The sequence below is a fragment of the Gopherus flavomarginatus genome, chromosome 3, assembly GCF_025201925.1.
Source record: "Gopherus flavomarginatus isolate rGopFla2 chromosome 3, rGopFla2.mat.asm, whole genome shotgun sequence".
Taxonomy (NCBI): Eukaryota; Metazoa; Chordata; order Testudines; family Testudinidae; genus Gopherus; species Gopherus flavomarginatus.
In genome coordinates this window covers 38,752,536-38,773,506 of record NC_066619.1, presented here as the reverse complement: position 1 = coordinate 38,773,506, position 20,971 = coordinate 38,752,536, and the positions used below count along the sequence as shown (strand labels likewise).

The following is a 20,971-nucleotide window of genomic DNA, read 5'->3' as shown; positions in this document are numbered from 1 at the left end:
TGATGGAAGAATTCTTCAATCAGCCTAGCTACCATGTCTCATGGAAATGGATTAACTATGCTGATGAGATAACCCCTCCCATTGCTGTAGTGAGTGTCTACACATGAAGCACTACAGTTGTGTCGCTGCAGTGTTTCAAGAGTAGGCAAGTTTTTATGCTGTATCCCTGTTACTCCATACCCCTCTCAACTTTTCCAGTCTTGGAATATTGGTCTTGTCTCTGCAAATATCCATATCCCAGGGGGAGGGGAGGTTTCCTTCTTTCATTTATGCTGTCATTTCTATCTGAAACTGTATGGCCTCCTCAAGCCACTGAGTTACTTTTCCTGTTCATATTTTGCTTTACACGTCTTCCTTTTCTCCTTAGCTTATAGATGACTGACCATCCTCAGGCTATCCAGGACTGAGTCACCTTGTTACCCCATGCTGCCAGTGAGATGGAGTCTTGCTTGTGCTTAGCTGACACCCGTCTGTTAGACACTAAAACAATCTCATCTGAGCTATGCCGGCCCTTCCTTTGCCCTTATCCAGAAATAGGTGCACCTCTGCCCCAGAGTCCCTTTGAAATATTCCCCTGTGATATCCAGCCCCTGACATTGACTAGTCACAGAAATACTAGGTCTTCTGTCCTATGCCAGCCCTTCCTTTGCCCTTACCTTACTTTCTCAGGACCTGCACCTGGCTTCACATTGTGGCACTTCTATATATTTATAGTGAAAACAAGAATAAGTTTGCTATCAAAGATTCAGGACGAGAGGTAGAATATTAGAAACAAATGGTTACATATAAAACAAAAGCATAACATGCTTTCTAGAGACTAAACTTAACTTAGGGGGAGGGATAGCTCAGTGGTTTGAGCATTGGCCTGCTAAACCCAGGATTATGAGTTCAGTTCTTGAGGGGGCTACTTAGGGGTATGGGGCAAAAATCTGGGGATTGGTTCTGCTTTGAGCAGGGGGTTGGACTAGATGACCTCCTGAGGTCCCTTCCAACCCTGATATTGTATGAGATAAAACTTCTTTAGACAGGTGGTTAACCTCTTAGTTTTCTTCAGCTTTGTCAACAAGGTTGGCTAAGATCCCATTTTCATGAATGTAAATGTGCTGTCAGTTTACTTCCTAGGTGCAAGACCATGGGGCTTTGCCTCATAGATAAATCCCCAAAGTTCATTGTTTTGGCACACAGCCAGGAAAACCCCCATGGCTTGTTTTTTTTTCCTGTATGCTGGTGCTCTGTTGACTTCACATTTCTTTGTTAGCTTTGTATGTAAATAGACATCCATTGTGTTAGCTTATAATGCTTAATTTACATCCTGACAGAGAGAGATGAATAAACATCTCTTGTCTGACAGAACCTGTTCTTCACTGCTACTCATGACTAATACCATGATACAGACTCTAAAAACGTATTTTCGGTGTATATATACACAACTCCTTGCATTGTATCTGTACATATGTTTCACAGTGATATCAATAACCAGTGTGACACAGGCTTTCATTTGAGACCTCACATGCCATTCTTTGGTAAACTAGAATGTGCATACCAGACTCATGAGATTTCTGTAACCGCCCTGGCAGTTGGCATTAAGGGAGTCTTAGGACACAATGACTGTATCTACAAAGGATATTGTGGCACTGTTTTTAAGGGATACTATGTTAAGAAACAGTCTTGTATTTTGATATATGTAATTATATAATATAATAATTTCACCATAATCGTATACGCAAAGCAGTTTGTACCTAGACATTCCTTTTTCGTATTTGTTTAGCCTGTTAGTATATTTCATCTATTGTTACATTTTATCTTGTTGAGTTGTGTTTGTACTTTGAATCTGTTAGCCTTCTCTGCTATGTCTGTCTCTTCTACAGTTGTTTCTGCTTTTCATATTTAATACAGAAATCTGAGACTGTCAGCCTTTAACATCTTATTACATTGTTTAGCATAATGAACATCTTTGGAAAGTAAAGGTTATGTCAATTTCATAAACGTTGAATGTTTGATTTTCATTTTATATTTGTAAATGGTGGGTGGAATGAGAGTGTTACTTGCTGGTAGTTATCTCTAGATTTTCAGCAGTGCTTTTCTAAAGAGATTCTAGTTCCCTGCTCTTGCCAGAACCAAAGGCTAAAAAATTGAATGGAACAGTACAATGTGAAAAGATCAAAATAGTAGCCCACAGTATATTTGTATGCCTGGTTAGCGGGAAAGGGTACTTTCATGTTACAAAGTAAGCAACAGGGCACAATCTGTATTAGAGCAAAAGAAAACAAGAAATGTGCACACAAATAAAAAACACTTACAGTTTAACAAATTTTGCTTTAATTCAGCCAGTGGTTTAATCAGTTGAGCGTTGCATGTGGTGGGTGGGTGAACTAGAAGCAAAGATGAAATCTAGCTTGCTGTAATATCTAGTTTTGACATAAGGCCTACCTATGCAGCTCTGACCAAAATAAAAATTGGGTTTAACTAGGGGGATTCTGTCTATAAATTGCTTAGACATATGCTATATTAGTTTGTTCCTAAAAGCAGTAGCAATATTGTCCTCTGAATATGTGATATGCATATATTTCCTGTTAAATTATGCTCTCTAGAAAAAATAATTATTTTCTTTGGATAAACTTAATAGGTTATTTTCAACAACCTACTTATTTTAGTGGTTACAGATGGACCCAGCAGATTAACTCATTAGTCAAAAAACAGTCACATCAACAACTAAATATCTTTATGCTTAACTTATTGATTATGTTGATTGGAACTGCTGCAGCAGTTCTAGTGCCACTCCCACCCATGTGTTAGAAAAGATTAGATTTTGATGTTAAACTATTGAGTCATGAGGCCCGCCTAACCATATTCAAAGAAGTGGTTGACATTCCTTTCTGGTTTTGGCAGGTTGTGGGAATCCAGAGTTGTTATGTTTATAGTAGGAAAATCAGAAATGTGTTTGTTCAAAGGGACCCAAATAGCACTACTTATCAATTAATCATGTTTATTTTCACAGGAAGATGGAAATTATTTAGAGCGCATATCTCCATCATATTACCATTTAAAAAAAAATGTATGTAGCTTAGGAGAGATGAATGATTTGCCCCTCCCCATCGTGTAGTTTGCTTGTAAAGGTTTATACTGTGGGGGGGAGAAAGGTGCTATATAAGTCACGTTGCAACATTCCTTCCCTCCTCCCCAAATCTAGAGTAAACAGTCTGTGTTTAAACTGCTGTGTGCATATGGTGTAGCATTAGAACTAGTTGTAATTCAAGTTAAACCTTGATTTCCTATTACAATGGAGACCACTTACATTTGTAGCCTTAGAGTAAACCTTTTCATTTAACTTCAAGAAAGTGAATTAGTTTGAGAGTTTTCATTGTATGAATAAACCCTGGGCATTGACATAAATCAGTGAAGATAAGTTTTGTTTGTTCAAAAGATTCTTAAAACTCTTGGATTGTGAAGACAGATTTATAAAGATTGATAGTGTTGGACTGCAATTTACAAAGTATACAAGTCAAAAATATACTACAAAATGTCAGAAATATATGCACTTTAACTGGTCAAAACTAATAAAACTGAATATTAAAACTACCTGTCATATATGCTTTGTAATTTTTATTTTAAATTAGATCTCTGTTTCCTCCAAGCTTTCTCTTTTGGTGAGGAAGGAGAGGGTAAATCTTTATTGGAAGCTGTTAAAGTCACTAGAAAATCAAAGTTCAGAAAGATAACTTCCTGTCCCAGTGTGGAAAAAGAATTTCAATAGCTATTCGTCCCGGACTTTGACACTATAATGATCAAACTTTCATTTTTCCTAACTTCCGTTAAAAACAAAGGGCCTTATTGTGCTGCTATTCATACGCTGGCATTTCTTTAAATGTGTGGCAAGACCACAGTATACCTATTATACAGTGTATTGAGATAATAGTGGTTGCTATGTTGGCTAATTTTAAGAGCATTATTTCAAATAATGGAAATAAGGCTACTGGTATGTAAGCCAAATTATTTTTTGTAAAATTATATTAATAGAAGTTGATCTTTTGTTCATTGAAGTAAATGACAACAGTCCTATTGACTTCAATGGTGCAAGATCTGGCCCCAAATAGGGCAGACCGTCCAGTCCTAGGAGGCCATTGCTGCTTTCTTGAAAATGCTTTAGTGTTGGCACAAGAGTACAGGGTTTCATAGCACAAGAGCACCTGGATTTTCATACATAAATTAGGCTGTTTGGAAAAATGATCAGGCTTATGTAGAGTCATTACCAGATTTTTATAAAAAAAATGAAGGGGGGATTAGGGAGAGGTAGTCGTCTTATCCTTTACAAAGCCTGTTTAATAATTTTTATTCTTCTCTCATAAGAACCTAAGAACAGCTGAACCGGCTCAGACCAAAGGTCCATCTAGCCCAGTATCTGTCTACCGACAGTGGCCAAACATCTCTCACACATCTTTTGAGGAGCTATGTTGAAGCCATCATCCTTCTAGCAGAGGAGGGTTGGAAGACTGCTGTTGAGTGCTAAGTCTCTTTTGCAACTCAGTTTTGCCTTTGCAGGATTTCTTGTGCTATCTAGAAACTAGGACGGAGAACAGAAACCTCCTCTCCCACGTAGCAGTGCATTAATTATCACTTAGCCATTGGGCAAGCCTGACTATCATGTTGAAAGCATGCGTAAGCGGGGGAATGGTCCCACTATTGTGGAGAACTTTCCTGACTTTTCAACTACATCGGTGAAATGGGCTAGCGGAATGATCTGAGTCCTCGCTCCCATTCCTTTACCCAGAGGCTTCTCTGCCCTCGAGGACTCCCCTTGCACTCTCCTGTCTGACAGAGTCCTTGTAACCTCGACATGGCTGGGCCCAGGATTCCTGGGGAGCTGAACCCCCAACCTTGCTGTGGTCACCTAGGTTAGGGGCAAGGATGCTTTTTTGACCCATTGATTATTACATATGATTTAAAGCAATACAGTTTAATTAAGAATTAGTTTTAAAAGGAATAAGGAAAAATGGGAAAGGTTAAAGGAAACACATTACCCCATTCTCTGGCAGGGAACATCACAAACAATGTCCCTGGAATGTCAGAACAGTTCGCAGTCTGTTTCTTGTAGGTCCCAGGCCTCCTCCTCAGGCTCTGGCTGTGCTGCAGGGATGCTGTGGGTTGAACACTTGTTCTGGCTGTGGCCACATGCTCTCAGGCTCTAGATGGCAGGACCCTTCTTCCCAGTGTCACCCCCACCCTGTCAGGGTTACAATCCCCCTCCAAGTCTGGCCTGCAGAACCTCTTGGCTGAGGCGTCTCCCTGTGCTGGGCCCACTGCCCAGGGTCCCCCTCACTCTCCCCAGCTGCTCACCATACCCAGCTCTGGACTGCTCCACTCTTCCTCAGCATGGCTGCTGCTACTGCTCTGCCTCCAGCTCCCTGGGCTGCTTCTCTGGCCCTCTGGCTCTGGTTGCTACAGCTCTGCTCCCAGGACAGGTCTGCTCTGCAGGCTGCTTCTGTGACTCTGCTCCCAGTTTTGACCTGCTTTCTGGGCTGCTTTTCTAGCCCCTCTAGCTCTGGTTGCTGCAACTCTCCTCCCAGGGCAGGTCTGCTCTCTTTGGGCTGTGCTCTGGCTTTGGGACTGCAGCCCTGCTCCCAGCAGCTTAGCTTGGGCCCCTGCTTTCTCCTTAGCTCGGTCCCAGTCCGTCTGACCCAAGCAATTCCAGCTCAGACCCCCCCTGGTCTCCTCACTCCTTGATTATCCTGCCCATCATGTCAATCAGGCTGACCTGGAGCATTGGCCTCTCCCCATTGCCCCTGGGGACTGTCAGTCTCAGGGTCCTGATTTCCCATCGACCCTACCCCTTTTGGTACTGGGAGCTAGCCAACCAAAACACCCCCACTGAATGTTAGTAAGGCGACAACAGTCCCCTTACACATGGTCACTATATGGATGTGTGGTGGGGTATACAAACCATATACCAAGCAAGAAGGTTTTAAAGAGCAGCTTTGGAATGAGGTAGCCCTGGCCCATCGCACCTGGAGGACATATCAATCTTAGTAGAGAAGCCTTAAAAAAGGAGAAGCTCTTTTCAGAAGGGCCAAGCTTGGAGAAGATCATGGCAGAAAGACAAGCTATCTTAGGCTGACTGTACTTGGGCAGCTGGAGGATCCAGATAGGACACAGGAGTTGTTATTCTTTATTTCTTTTCCTTTCCTCTGTTACCTTGAGGACTGAGTTTAGGGGCTGGACCCTGAGACAGACCTCTGCTGAGAATATAATCCTCTGGCACTGAGAAATTGGATCCATTGTAGGAAGTAGCTTCAAAGAAGGAGCAAGAACTCTGACAAAACAACCAGTTACCACAAGTGTCCCGGGGCTGGAACCCAGAGTAGAGGGAGGTACTGAGATCAGTCCCTGTTCCCCCTCTCCTCCGTTGCCTCAACATGAGGACTAGCTGGAAGACCCCAGACAGAAGAGGCCAGAAGGATTATTGGGCCTGGACCGGGACTGTCAACCCAGTATGAGGGCCTGGGACTATTGGGTGGAAACTCTGGTGTACCCTGGAAGAGGTGAGATAAAAGATGACCCAGCTGGAGGGCCAAGTCACAAGGACCTGGCTGGGAGGATGTCACCAAGCATTTTAGTAGACCTGGACAGCAGGTGTGTGAGTGTGAAATCCCACAATGTTTCACTTGGCCACAAGGTGGCTCACCAGTTGCTGAGTCACTTTACAAGGGGACCTTTATAATTAAATGCTTTCTCTCCTCAGAGCTTGAATGCAAGATAATGTAACTTAATGGGAGAAACATATTGCACTAATATAATATGCATATAACACTTACTCTGCCACACAGCAAATCTCTTTTATCTTGGTGACATTCTAGTACACAGGGAGTGTTCATTTTAAAAGAAAGGGGGTGTTTGTTTCTGTGATGTGAAAGTAGGACATGTACCAAATTTAAATCAATAAGGGCTCTGATTCCAGTTCTGGCTTTGTCTGCTGTGGGTCATCATGTCGGTCTCAGAAAAAGTGAATGATGTTTATGAAGAGTACTTTAGCTATTCAGGGAGAGAGGATTGAGTTTAATTTGAAAAAAAAATTGCCCTCAGCACAGACTGACAGAGTATTTGCTAGATCAGAAGAAAAATACAGCGGCGCAGTATAATTGTATAATTCCCAAAAGGAAAGCTGATCTTTTCTTCAGAATGAAATTCAATAGTAGTATTACAGGAAAGGAATAAATAATTCACGTATAAAGACTATATTACATAATTGGGCAATTTTCAGCACTCACTAACTGTGCAAAGGAATAGGAATTATCTTCCAGATTAAGTAGTTATGAGGAACATAGGAAGATGTATTGACCTGTGACTTTAAGAACACCTAATTAAACAGTCCTTGGGGAAATCAGAGCCTGTTGTGTGTATAGGACAAAGCAATTTCACGTTCTTTTGTATTATTGAAGAAGATTAACATATTATTCTTCTCTTCAGTCTTGTTTAGGTAAGCGATTGTAGTGTAGAAAATCAGTGGACTTTTTTAATATTTATTTTGTCCTGGTGTTTGTTTGTTACCTTAAAAATGTTTTGCAATTTTTTTTCGGTGAGTGATGGGATTGCAAAAATAAACATTGTAGATGAGGGTGGGGGGAGGAGGAAGATGTTCAGCATTCCCCCACCTCTCCTTTCAGCCTATTTTAAGATTCAGGAATAAGCAAACGGAAAGAATAACAAACACTACGGACACGCATCTGATGTTTAAGCCCTCCTCCTAGCACTTTGTATGCACATAGCCAGAAGGCGCTCAAGCAGCTGCCGCGCGTTAGTTCCAATAGTTTAACAGGCAGCTTTGTAGCTCTGACAGAAAGCCATGCTAACGCATTTCTTCCTCCATGTTCATTTGCAATGAAAGCTAGTAAGTGATCTTTGGCAACGGGATTGTCAGAGGAGTGCTAATGTTTAATAGGTTTCTGTAGAGGAGTTAGTTGTGTTTTTCTTTGCAGATCATTATCTATAAAGAGACGCTGAGGGCAGGCAACACCATGCTGAAAACAGAATAGGCTGAGCCGGAGTAGAAGCTCTGCACGGTTCCCTGGAACTGAATTAACAAGGAAATATTTTAAACAACCAAAACAAATATCATATTACTGTATTATTAAAGCTACTTGGGGAACATGGCTCAGCAGACAACAAGCCCAGACACCTTGACTGTACCTGAAGTTGATAGTCCACAGTGCCAAAATCCATGGCTGAATGAGGATCTTGTAAAGACTCTGAGGGAAAACCTGTTGCAGCATGAAAAGTCCAAGACATCCAGGAAGTCTTCATCTGTTTCACCCAGATTATCTCCAGTCATTTCTCCGAGAAATTCTCCAAGGCTTTTACGCAGGATGATTTTGAATAGCAACATACCAAAACAGCGGCGTTTCACTGTGGCGCATACATGGTAAGAATTGTGCACATTGACAGAAGAGATTACACACAGGGTTAACTTGTTGTCTCTGCAGCAGCGCAGTGCTTACTTTTGCAAGGGAAGCTTTTATTTTTTTATCTGTATTGTTCCAACGTTATTCTATAAATTGTAAAATAATTCATAGTAAATCTGGAATCTTTCGGATTAGTATTAGGAATGGTTTAAGAGTGCCAGTCACTCAAAGTTGACTTCAGGTTTGAAGTTTATCAAAGTACATTCTATTCTAGATATAAAATGAGAATACACAGTGTTGGTGTCAAGATTACTTTTTCTCTCTGGTTTTCTTAGGAAATTTCCTTCTCTGCTCCTACCCCCCACCCAGGCATTCATACAAGGATAATAAAAAGGAAATTTATTTGACTCTCTGCTGTTCAAGTCAGACTGACTAGGCAGAGATTTATGTGTGTGATTTTTTTTTTAAATTGTCATATTTATAATCTAAATAGATTATCTAAGACTAGATCTCCATTGCCTTCAAATTTAGTAGAACTTCGTAGTAGCGGAAGGGGCTAGGTCCTGTGTATGGAGTAGTTCTTGTTAAAATAATTATTGTAATAAATACAGGAAAAGACAAAGTAATTCCCCATGTTAAATATTTATCACTGGAATGCTCTTTTGATGTGTGTGGTTAGTTAGATGGGAAAACATTCATATGCATTGAATCCCTCTGTGTATTGGTAGTATGCTTTCATATGTATTATCTTTCAAAATTATATCTATTGTATTCTTGTACTTCCAGAAATAATGCACTAGTATTTGTTGTGATGGTCTTGTCATCTTTGATATGTGCTGTCTTTTCATTGTGGAATTAGTGTAAAGGAAATAAGCTTAGAGCAGAAAGTGATGATAAAAGGTGGTATGTTTTAATCAGTGAATGGATCAGTAATGTTGAATGAAAGTAATTGCAGAAAATAGCCATATGTTATGTTTATGCACTATGGTGCGTGTGTGTGCGTGCATATGTGAGTATAACAGAAAGTGCATTTAATGCAGAAATGGTAAAGTATGTCTAGGGCCTAATCAGAATCAACAATACATATTAAAATGAACATGAATGCAGCATAGCGACCAGAAAAGGGATTTAGACATTACTGCAGGAAGATGACAAAGTAATTAGTGAAATGTGTGTATATAGTGTTGAGGAAAAAAAACAAACAAAAAACAGGCAAGATTCAGGGAGACATGGAGAAGAAAAAAAACCAAAACACTGCTGTTATGACCTGAATTAGAATAGCAGGGTACCTTTCGATTGGAGAATATTATTGCTCCTTGGAGAGGAGAGGAACACAATGTTTCCAAAGTTTAGGAATGTTTGTTTTCAAAGACATGTACCTGATAAGAAGGCATTACAAATGTGTTAGAGAAAACTAAATAAAATTAAGAAATATCTTTTTCCCTTGATCAATGTACATAAAATCCCAAAAATATCAAACTGTTCATATTAGTTATGGGTTCAACAACTTGGTGATCAACTTTTAAATGAATAGATCAAGGTAAAAACAGAACTTGGATAGAAAAGTTTCAACAAAGGTTGAAACCAAAATTAATTTGCCAAGAAAAGTCAACAAAGAAAATATAGGGTTTTGTTTTTGTTTTGTTTTTTGTAATAAACTTGTAAGAAGTTGAGCAATGGAGAATGCTCAGTGTCTCATAATTGACTCTCTCCTGTTGAAGCTATTCAACTTTGTATAACTCAACTCATTGGAGCAGGAATTAGAATCCGGATGTCTCCCTTGCTAGCTGAGTGCCTAGTTGCCTGACTACAGAGTTTCTCTCTCTCTCTCTCTCTCTCTCTCTCTGGCCCAATCACTGTTCAAATATTGTATACAAAGTGGAACAGCTTCAACAGGAAGAATGAAAGAGACGCGCCCTTGGTCAGAGGTCCCCAAACTTGCTTCGTGGCTTGTTCAGGGTAAGCGCCTGGTGGGCCGTGAGACACTTTGTTTACCTGAGCGGCCGCAGGTAAGGCCGCTCATAGCTCCCAGTGGCCATGGTTCACCATTCCCAGCCAATGGGTGCTGTGGGAAGCGGCACAGGCCGGGCCACCACTTCCCATAGCTCCCATTGGCCGGGAACGGTGAACCACAACCACTGGGAGCTGCGAGCAGCTGTACTTGCGGCCACTCAGGTAAACAAAGTGTCTTGTGGCCCACCAGGCACTTACCCTGAACAAGCCAAGAACCAAGTTTGGGAACTCCTGCCCTAGGTCATTCTCCTGGGATCTGGGAGATCCAGGTTCTAATCCCTTTTTGGGATTAGGGAATAAAAGCCAAGTCTTTCCTCTCCTAGATGAGAGCCCTAAATTCAAAACTATTGGATGTAATGGGCTGCCACCAGCCCTGCCGCCTCCTTCTGTGAATGGTGCCTAATAACCTTAGGAATCTAGCCTGAAAAATAAAAATATTTCATTTTGGCAATGTCAGAGTGTGGGGTGGATTTTGTTTTTTTAGACCAAAACAAGTAGCAAATATTGGCACAAATTTGCAAAATGTTTTTGTTGACTCAAATCTACATTTTTGCCACAAAAAAAAAAGGCTTCTACCAATTTTTTTTTTGGTCCAGCTCTATTTGTCATGCCGAATCGAAGGCAGCAAACACAATGAATTCTGAAAGGCATTAGAAGTTGTCAGTGTGGCAGTCTAGGGCAAAGTGGAACATTTGTGGAAATCTAGCTTCACTCAATCTGGAAAGTATTGTTGCACCAGTTAACTTGGAAACTATGAGAAAAATCTTCACCCCTTCTGCCACAACTCCAGCCCTCTTTCAGCAGGAAAAAGAACCAGCATAATGTGAAGGGGCCCTAAAAGCCCTATATCTGTCTGGATAAGGATTCCTCTCAGGCAGGCACTTTGAAAGACAGCCATAAGACTGCTTTCCAAAGACAAGCCCTAGCCCTTCTGTGCCAGGCCAGGGCTAAAGGCATGTTTGGGGCAAGATTCCAGGCAATACTGTGGCCAGTAAGATAGCCTGGGGAATCTGTCATAATAGGGTATGTCTACACTGAAGTGTAGGGAAGATATGGTGGCACAGGATTTATTTTGGGCTAGATGCCACCAGGGACCCTGGATATGCACTCAAGTTGCTGGCCTGAGTCAGTGTCCATGTTGCCTCATCATCACTGTTATTGTTACCAGCACCAGGGCTACCTAGATTAAAACTAGTGTGGGGAAGCCTGCCCATGTTAAAATTACACCTTAGGGCCCAGCACAGAGTCTCACTGTAACTAATTAATCCTGAGTACTACCTCGGGGTGTTCCAGTTTAGGGTTGATATTCTGTCCTTAAATATGCCTTTACATGTTGTAGTGATATCTACCCTATCACTTTTAAATGTAAGAATCAAATGGCAAATCTTGAGATTAGAAAGGCAAGGTGGGTGAGGTAATATCTTATATTGGACCAACTTCTGTTGGTGAGAGAGACAAGCTTTTGAGCATACAGAAAGCTCTTCTTCAGGTCTGGGAAATGTACTAAGGGCTTGTCTACACTTAAAACGCTGCAGCGGCACAGCTGCACGAATGTACCTGTGCCACTTAGCGCTTCAGTGACACTACCTAGAACAATGGGAGGGGTTCTCCTATTGGGATGGGTCCTCAAACTCTCTGAGAGGTTTTAGTTAGGTTGACAAGAGAATTCTCCTGTTGACCTAGAGCTAGGTACACTGGAGGTTAGATCTGTTTAGCTGCATCACTCAGGGGTGTGGATTTTTCACAAGGGCTCAGAGTGTCAAAGCTAAATACAAGGTGGAACAGATCACTTCACATAAATAGTTGACGCATTTCATGACAGGAACATTCAAGGTGAAAATGGCCTGGTAACACCTGACTAGTCATGGGGGGAGGAAGGGGAGAGTTAAAAAAAAAGCTGGTAACGGGGGTCAGTGGGTTAAAAATTGTTATAATAAGCCATAAATCCAATGGTTATGTTACACTGCACTTTCGTTGATAAAACTTCTGTTGGTCAGGGCGAGGTTTTTGCACACCCCTGACTGACAAAAATTATACCAACAAAAAGTGCCGGTGTGGACAGCACTTTGTCAGTGGGAGACACTATTCTGCAAACAAGCTACCACTCCTTGTTGGGGGTGGCTTTATTTTGTTGGCGGGAGAGCTCTCTTCTGCCAACAAAGAGCAGCTACGCTGCTCACCCAGTGTCTCTATTGAGTCCATGGTTTTTAGTGTCTGGCAAAGGTATGAATTTAAGACAGGTTAATCTTTTAAATGTGTTACCTTTGAAGCTAAGGGCTGAGAAGCACATACAGAATGAGGCAGTTAAAGCCTGTTGAAATAACCATCATTCATCCTTCTGTGGATTATCTTCCTGATTTGTTTGTGCGTTTATATTTACTATACCTTTCCACTGGCTGGGCACCCCATATATCTTGTATTCTCCCTTTCTGCACCACCTTTTTTCTGCCCAGGAAATATTATGGTCTTTAGACTAATTTTTTAAATGATGCTGCTCTTTTCCTCACAGAAATTATTTGTTTTCTACTTCTTGGACTGTTTCTCCTACTTTCTTGGTAGGTGACTTGCAGCTAGTTCTGTTGTCTGAACTAGCGAAAATGCAACACTTATTTGACAGATGAGACATAAGCTGTAATAAATCTGAAAGTACCTTGTTTAAAACTGCATATTTTTGTTTTCTTCCTTCGTGATACCAGTCACACTGCTTGCTTTGTTCATATGATGCCTTCATAAAGGTCTCTGTGCACTTTCCAGTCTTTTAAATGCTTGCTAATAGTACATCTCTTGGTGTGTTATATTCCTTTTGGGGATGAAATGCTCATCAAACTTTGTAAAAACATTGCCACAATTATTCTTCTGTAGTAAATACAAATTATGTACAGACTTTGTTAAGTTGTGTTTGTGATTTGAAATCTGGTGAAGCCCTTCTTTTACTCGGACTATTCCAGGGGTATATCAAAGCAAAATTCTTGTGGAGAAGGGTCTTTGGTATTTTCTTTATTTATGCAGTTTCAAAATCAGACACTACTTTATTTTACCGGCATCACATAAGTCTTCTGTCAGTAAACAAAGAATTTGGTTAGAATACGGAAAAAATTATTACTGATAAAGGCTCTCTCTAGCTTTGCTTCACTGTAGATCTTTTACCTAGAACCTTCTCCAGCCCCTCTTCACTGTCTTTCTTCTGGAGATTTAAAGAAACAGTACACATCCTCACTAGATCCAACTGGTTTCTGGCAAATATTCACAAAATTAAACCCTCATAACAAATATGACAATATAGCAACAGCATCTGCTTCAGAAAAGAAAACTAATTAAAAAAGTATTCCTCTTAACAGATATATTGTCATTGTTCATGAGATCAAAAAATAAAAGATGAAGGATAAACCTTGAATTTAATTGATTAAATATAGATTACTCAAGGCTTCTGTGACATTTAATTGAATCAGTTAGAGGCTTTGCAATTCACAAGTACCTTGAAACAACATGTTCTTCATTTGTGGTATATTGTTTCATTTTTACAGCTTCTCAGTGCTTTCTGTTTCCTTGCCATCAGATTATATCAGATGAAGTGTTTGAGAGAAACTCATCCACATATATCTGACCCTTAAAAGTCCTTTACAGATAAAGTGATTTAAAACTTTTTACAAAAATAAATAAATAACTTTTTGTGCCTGAACCTGTTAATAGACTATTTGGCTGTCCTTCAGTCAAAAAAACAACTAAAATGGCTTCTGCCAGTGACAGGAAGAAATGAATAGAAAGTACATACAACAAAAGAGGTCCAAACAAGCCTTTATTTTCAACTGTCTTTTTAAAAAAAAATATGAAAAACTAGCTTTTTAGTCCATCTTTGAATTTTCAAACCAGTGGCTAAATACATATATCCACATCAGAACATGCGGAGTGAATTATAAATTGTAATACCCTATATACTTGTTCATAAACTGAATATTTTTGGTAAAAAAATGATGCATCAAAGAGCGGGTGTTGGCTTATAAATGGGTCCACACCAAAATTTGATGACTTAAAACTCTATGTAATCATTGAATTGAATGTCTAATACACTGTCATTTTGTTTACCTGGAGCGTCTGCAGGCATGGAGCCCCTCAGCTCCCTGTGGCCATGGTTCACTGTTCCCAGTCAATGGGACCTGTGGGAAGTGGCAGGTCCCATTGGCTGGGAATGGCAAACCGTGGCCACAGAGAGCTGAGCGGCTCCATGCCTGCAGATGCTCCAGGTAAACAAAACAGCCAGTGGCTTATCCTGACAGGCTGGGAGCCAAAATTTGCCGACCCATTATCAATGTCAATACTGCAGCCATTTAAAGTTGCAAAGGCTCTGTTTAGTGGACTAGATTGGCTTGAAAGGAATACTAGAAGAGCAGTGCTGCAGATCTGCATGACATTTGACCCATGCATTTCACAAAATGTTATGCCGTACAAGCCAATCAGAAAAATACAATGAACGATAGTACTATAGTACTGATGTCACTCCGCTACTGTGTAATTTGATCTCTTCATGCATTTCTACCAATGGACCTCATAAGTCTCGAGCCAATATGAAAATATAATGTGCAAAATCGATGGAATCTCTAATAAAATTGAAATAGCCTGTTATCCCCACAGACATGCCAATCTACAGGGCTGCTTTAAAATAAACAAAGAATAATAATAATTTGACAATGATAAAGCAGGTGACATTCCTATATAAAGTCCTACAAAATCTATTACTACAATAATAATCTATGTCCATACTAATATTTAAAATGAACAACAGTGAAATCAAAAGAAAAAGTTCTGCTTATCGGGCAGCGTTCAAACTTCATTGCGTCACGGCTCGTGAATTCTGTATCAATGAGAAGCAAGTAAGAGAATGACGAAAAAATAAAACAACACTAAAAGACATGCCAAGAAACAAGAAAAAATGTCCAATGAGGTGTGCTTCATTTCCTTAGCTGGAGAAAGATCTCAATAATTGGGTTGTTGAATGTTGACAAAATGGGTACACAGTCACTAGAACTGGAATTCGTCTGTGAGCTCTGCAAATGTCGAAAGACGACAAATACGAGTAAAGCTATCAGTGTTTGTTGCATCAGCGGGTTGGTGTACTCGCTTCATGAACCGTCATGGTCTCTGTCTTCATCAGCGAACAAAGATCTGGAAGAAAAAATCAAATCTTTCCAAAGGTTTATTATAAAATATTGAAAGAAATATGCATTTGAACTGTTACTAATAGGAAATATGGATGAAACACCAATGACATTCGATCTCTTGAGAAACTGAATGGTAACCAGTGTTGATGAAAAAACAGTTTTAATGGCCATGGGAAAAATCCATTTAACAGTGGTTTTATCATGTTTGGTAAATGGATCAAAGCTCCTGTTGTTATTTTTAAAAGAAAAACATGAAATTTCCTGCTGGTGTCATCATACGTGCACACGAAATGGATGGATGGATGAAAGTGGGACTACTGAATGGCTGGAAAAAGTGTGGAATAAGAGACCAGGAGCACTTTTCAAGAAACCTGCTATGCTTGTTTGAGACATGTTCAGAGCACACAAGACGGATGAGGTAAAAAAAATGGCCAAAAATATGAAAACTACTTTGGCTGTATTATCTGGAGGCTTAACTTCAGTTCTAGAGCTGCTTGATGTCTGCCTGAACAAACCCTTTAAAGACAAGCTATGCAAAATGTGGTCTGAATGGGCGTGCTCAGGCGTGGCGAAGTTGACAAAAGGGGGGAATCTGTTCAGGCTTCATGCATTTGGTCGCCCAGTGGATCAAGGAAGCGTGGGTTTCCAGTCCCTCGGAAATGATAGAAAAGTCGTTTAGGAAATGCTGTATCAGCAATGCACTCAATGGGTCAGAAGATGATGCCATATTTGATGATGACACAACAGAGGTTGATGATGAGAAGAAATCTGAGTCGAAGATGACACTGCCGACATCTACGATGACAATCCAGGTGCAGCTGTGACTGAAGCCAAGTTTAATGAACTATTTGGTGAATCAGAGACTGATTCAGACTTTGAAGGATTTTAAAACTTTTTTTAAAGTCTCATCTTGTTCTAAGTTACTTGTTTTAAATATTCATTTACTAATTTTAAATATTGACTGTAGTTTTGAAGGTGAATACATATTTGTTCAGTTATTATAACAGGTTTTTCATTAGATTACATTAAAATAATTCTAGCAAAACTTTTGAGTGTTTTTTATCACACCAGCTTTTAAAATATAGCAGGGATTGGAAAACTTTGGCTCCTGACCCCATTAGGGTAAGCCGTTGGTGGGTCAAGACGTTTTGTTTACTTGGTGCATCTGCAGGCACAGAGTCCCTCAGCTCCCAGTGGCTGTGGTTTGCCATTTCCAGCCAGTGGCACCACTTCCCACAGCTCCCATTGGCTGGGAATCGCAAACTGCAGCCACAGGGAGCTGAGGGGCTCCATGCCTGTGAACGCTCCAGGTAAACAAAACGTCCAGGCCTGCCAGTGGCTTACTTTAATGGGCCAGGAACCATAGTTTGCCAACCCCTGAAATATAGGGCCAGTTTATGAAAGAGTCATACCGTTTTTGCTATTTTTACCTATCCATCTGGGAGAGTTGGCTTGTAAACGAATGGGCTAATGAACGAGTATATACGGTAATTACTTTCCAGTGATGTTAGCAATTTTGTACTTGTGTAGCAAACTTTACATACACTATTGGATTTTACTACATTCATGTGTAGAACATATAATTACTCCCATTGTACAAGAGGCACAGAGCCTGACTTGGATCTCTCAGTGATTTTATACCAGTATAATTTTATAGATTTAAGTGAACTTTCTAGAGAGCGTCACTGGTGTGAGATCAGAAACAGACTCACAGATAAATTGTTATTTAAGTAAGTAAAAGGAATGGTCATACTGGGTCAGATCAATGATCCATCTAGCCTAGTATCCGGTCTCTGACAGTGGGTAGTGCCAGATGCTTCAGAGGGATTGTACAGAGCAAGAGAATTTCTTTCCCCTGTTTTCCAATCCCAGCTTCTGGCAGTTAGAGGTTTAGGGACACCCAGATCATGGGATTTTGTCCATGATCAACTTGGCTAATAGCCACTAATGGACCTGTACTCCATGGATGCATCCTATTTGTTCAAGATTACGCTGCTAGTCATTGTCAAAATGGAGATAGAACCCAGTGTCTGCTTTAACTTGCTGCACAATTTGCAAATTAATTCTTATTTTTAGCTACCAAGTCCTGGCTTTCTTTTTTCTTCTATATTAATACTGTCATCAGAAACTCCTAACACAGAGTGTATAGGAAACTGCTCTATTATTGTGATGAATGTGCAGAGAACCATAAACCCTAAACTCAATTCTTGACAGAAAAGTAAAGGAATAATAAATTTTCAAAAATCATGTTTAGAATGTGTTTTTAATTAGTAACAAACCTGCACATACGGTTGAGATATCAAAACCATATTATAATCATTCCATATTACATTTATCCTCAATTGCTATCTGGATAATGCTGCTTTTTTAAAATCTGTGCTGCAATCTTATAAACTTCGTGTGAACAGATTGTTACTTCTAGAGACCTCTACTATACAATCCATTAATGATTTTGAGTTTTATTTATTTTACACATAAGATTCACAACTCACCTTAAAATTAACCTTCCCCAAAATCAATTTGAGGAGGTTCCCATCAGTAGTAGACAGTAACTTGTTCAGAGTGGCCAAATTTTTCCAAACCAGTTTGATGCATTTCCACTGTACTATGTTACTGGCAGTAAGCTAGTATAAATGCAAGAGATTGTTTTGTTTATAAAATCCATAACAAAATATTTGATGTGCGCTCAACCCTATGCCCACTGAAATCAAGAGGATCTTTTACATTGACTTCAGTGGGTGCTGGGTGAAATCCTACATCAGTTTTATATTAACTTTTATTATGTGCATTTTTAAGGAAACATGGAAATCTGTGCCATATTGTTGAATGTAGTGGATCATGCCTTTCTGCTTTCTTAGATAATCAGTCACCAACTCATCAGTCTCTAGTATTGTGACAAGTGAGGGGGGAGGGGTGTTCAAATGCTTTGTGGTGTGTGTGTGTGTGTGTATATATTTATATGTGTGTGTGTGTGTATGTATGTGTATATGTATGTATAGCTGGGTCAAATTATTTCTCCTGTGCTTGTGTGTGAGGTTTTTTGGAGGGATACAGAACATGAGGAGGAGGGAGAGGAACAAAAGATGTCAAATGCTGATCAAAACTGGCCAGTAAGTACATAATGGGATGAAGGAGCCCAAGGGCCTGTCTACATTCAAGTTTTAATGGGGAAATTGTAGCTAGTTAGAGGTACATTGCAAGTAATATGATTCAGTTCATGGCCACATGACAGCTTTTTAGCTATCATAACTGCACCTATCTTCTTGCCTAGCCATATTTTTATCAGTATGTTCCAGGATAACCTGAGCATCTAGTTTAGACTGCCTCAGTAGGGAATAGAGTATCTTGAGGACATGTCAACTGAAGAACATCAGCAGCACATGGAAGCAAATACTCTGGGAAGTCCTGTCATATAAAGACTTGTGTAAGGGAACTGTTATCCCCTTACTAACATTCAGTGGGGGTGTTTGGTTGCTAGCTCCCAGCACTAAAAGGAGAGGGATCGATGGCAAATCAGGACCCTGAGACTGACAATCCCCAGGAACAATGACGAGAGGCCAGTGCTCCAGGTCAGCCTGATTGACAGGGTGGGCAGGCTAATCAAAGAGACAGACGGCCAGGGTCGGTCCCGTCCTCTGTGTGAACTGGAATTGCCTGGGTCAGACGGAGTGGGGCCAAGCTAAGGAGAGAGCAGGGGCCCAAGCTAAGCTGCTAGGAGCAGAGCTGCAGCCCAAAAATTATTTCTCCTGTGCTTGTGTGTGAGGTTTTTTGGAGGGATACAGAACATGAGGAGGAGGGAGAGGAACAAAAGATGTCAAATGCTGATCAAAACTGGCCAGTAAGTACATAATGGGATGAAGGAGCCCAAGGGCCTGTCTACATTCAAGTTTTAATGGGGAAATTGTAGCTAGTTAGAGGTACATTGCAAGTAATATGATTCAGTTTATGGCCACATGACAGCTTTTTAGCAGAGCACAGCCCAGAGAGAGCAGACCTGCCCTGGGAGGGGAGCTGCAGCAACCAGAGCTAGAGAGGCCAGAGAAGCAGCCCAGGGAGCTGAAGGCAGAGCAGCAGCAGCAGCCATGCTGAGGCAGTGTGGAGCTGGGGCTGGGGCAGTCTGGAGCTGGGTGCGGTGAGCAGCTCGGGAGAGCGAGGGGGACCCTGGGCAGTGGGCCCAGCACAGGGAGACGCCTCAGCCAAGAGGCTCTGCAGGCCAGACTTGGAGGGGGATCATAACCCTGACAGAGTAGGGGTGACACTGGGGAGAAGGGTCCCTGCCACCCAGAGCCTGAGAGTGTGTGGCCACCGCCAGAGCAAGTGTCCAACCCGCAGCGTCCCTGCAGCACAGCCAGGCACTGAGAAAGAGGCCTGGGACCTATAAGAAACAGACTGTGAACTGCCCTGATGTTCCAGAGAGACTGTTTGTAATATTTCTCTGCCACAGAGCAGGGTGATGTGTTTTCCTTTAACCTTTTCCATTTTTCCTCATTCTTTTTTTAAATTAATTGTTAATTAAATAACTTGTATTTGCTTTAAATTGTATGATGTGATCAGTGGGTCAGGGAGGTGCGCAGTGCAAAGAGAGTATCCCAGAGTGAGGACACCCTAGCCCCTGTCCTGGGTGACCATAGCAGGGTTGGGGGTTGAGCCCCCCAGGAATCCTGGGCCCAGCCTTGTTGGGGTTATGAGGACTCTGCCAGACAGGAGAGTGGAAGGGGAGTCCTCAAGGGCAGGGAGGCCTCTGGGTAAAGGAAGCGGGAGCGAGGACTCAGATCCTTTCGCCAGCCCACTTCACTGGGGTAGTGCAGAAGCCAGGAAAGTTCCCCACAATAGCGGGACCATTCCCCCGCTTACACTTGGGAACAAGACGGAATTGGACAACCAGTTACACAAATATGGTTACACAAATAATTCCTCTTTAAAATAATAGAATGATTGATTAACTGGCTACAGGAACTCAAGCATGTGCCATCCCAACCCTTTGGCAGGGGCAAAACACTGTTAGCTGCCCTTACTATCTGACAATCAGACACAAACCATGGCACTTACCAGTTACAAATTGTTATAAATTGTTCTGTGGACAGGGTTGTAGTGGCATCATCTTCACCACCACTCGTCCAAATGTGTGGAAGCCCTTTCATGTGAAGAGGATGTGGATTTTAGTGAGAGGAAACAGCTGATAGAGCATCACCCTGGGCAGTATCTCTTGTTAACAAATAGAAATCCTTGTGGAACTCCTTGTGGAAGTTACACTTATTCCATCATTAATATCTGTAAGACCCTGCTTTGGGGAAAGAGGAGACCCTCTGTCCAGACCTGAGCTCTATGGGATTTATCCACCAATCATGGGACATCCATGGGATTTAAGGCCATGTCCCCTGTCCCAACGAGGGATATGAAAATCTTGCA

General features: G+C 41.1%; 1 protein-coding gene across 3 annotated transcripts in view; it reads left to right on the top strand.

Annotated features, from left to right (window-relative positions):
• Positions 1-20,971, top strand: part of PDE4D (phosphodiesterase 4D) — a 1,077,829-nt gene that overhangs the window by 429,474 nt on the left and 627,384 nt on the right. The window contains exon 1 of one of the 3 annotated variants that reach the window (XM_050946932.1): positions 7,871-8,413. The exons of the other annotated variants lie outside the window; for them this stretch is intronic. Coding sequence (XP_050802889.1) covers positions 8,142-8,413 — 272 coding nt within the window. The 5' untranslated portion in view covers positions 7,871-8,141. Of the gene's footprint in view, positions 1-7,870; positions 8,414-20,971 lie in introns of those variants that run through there. 3 annotated transcript variants of the gene reach the window in all.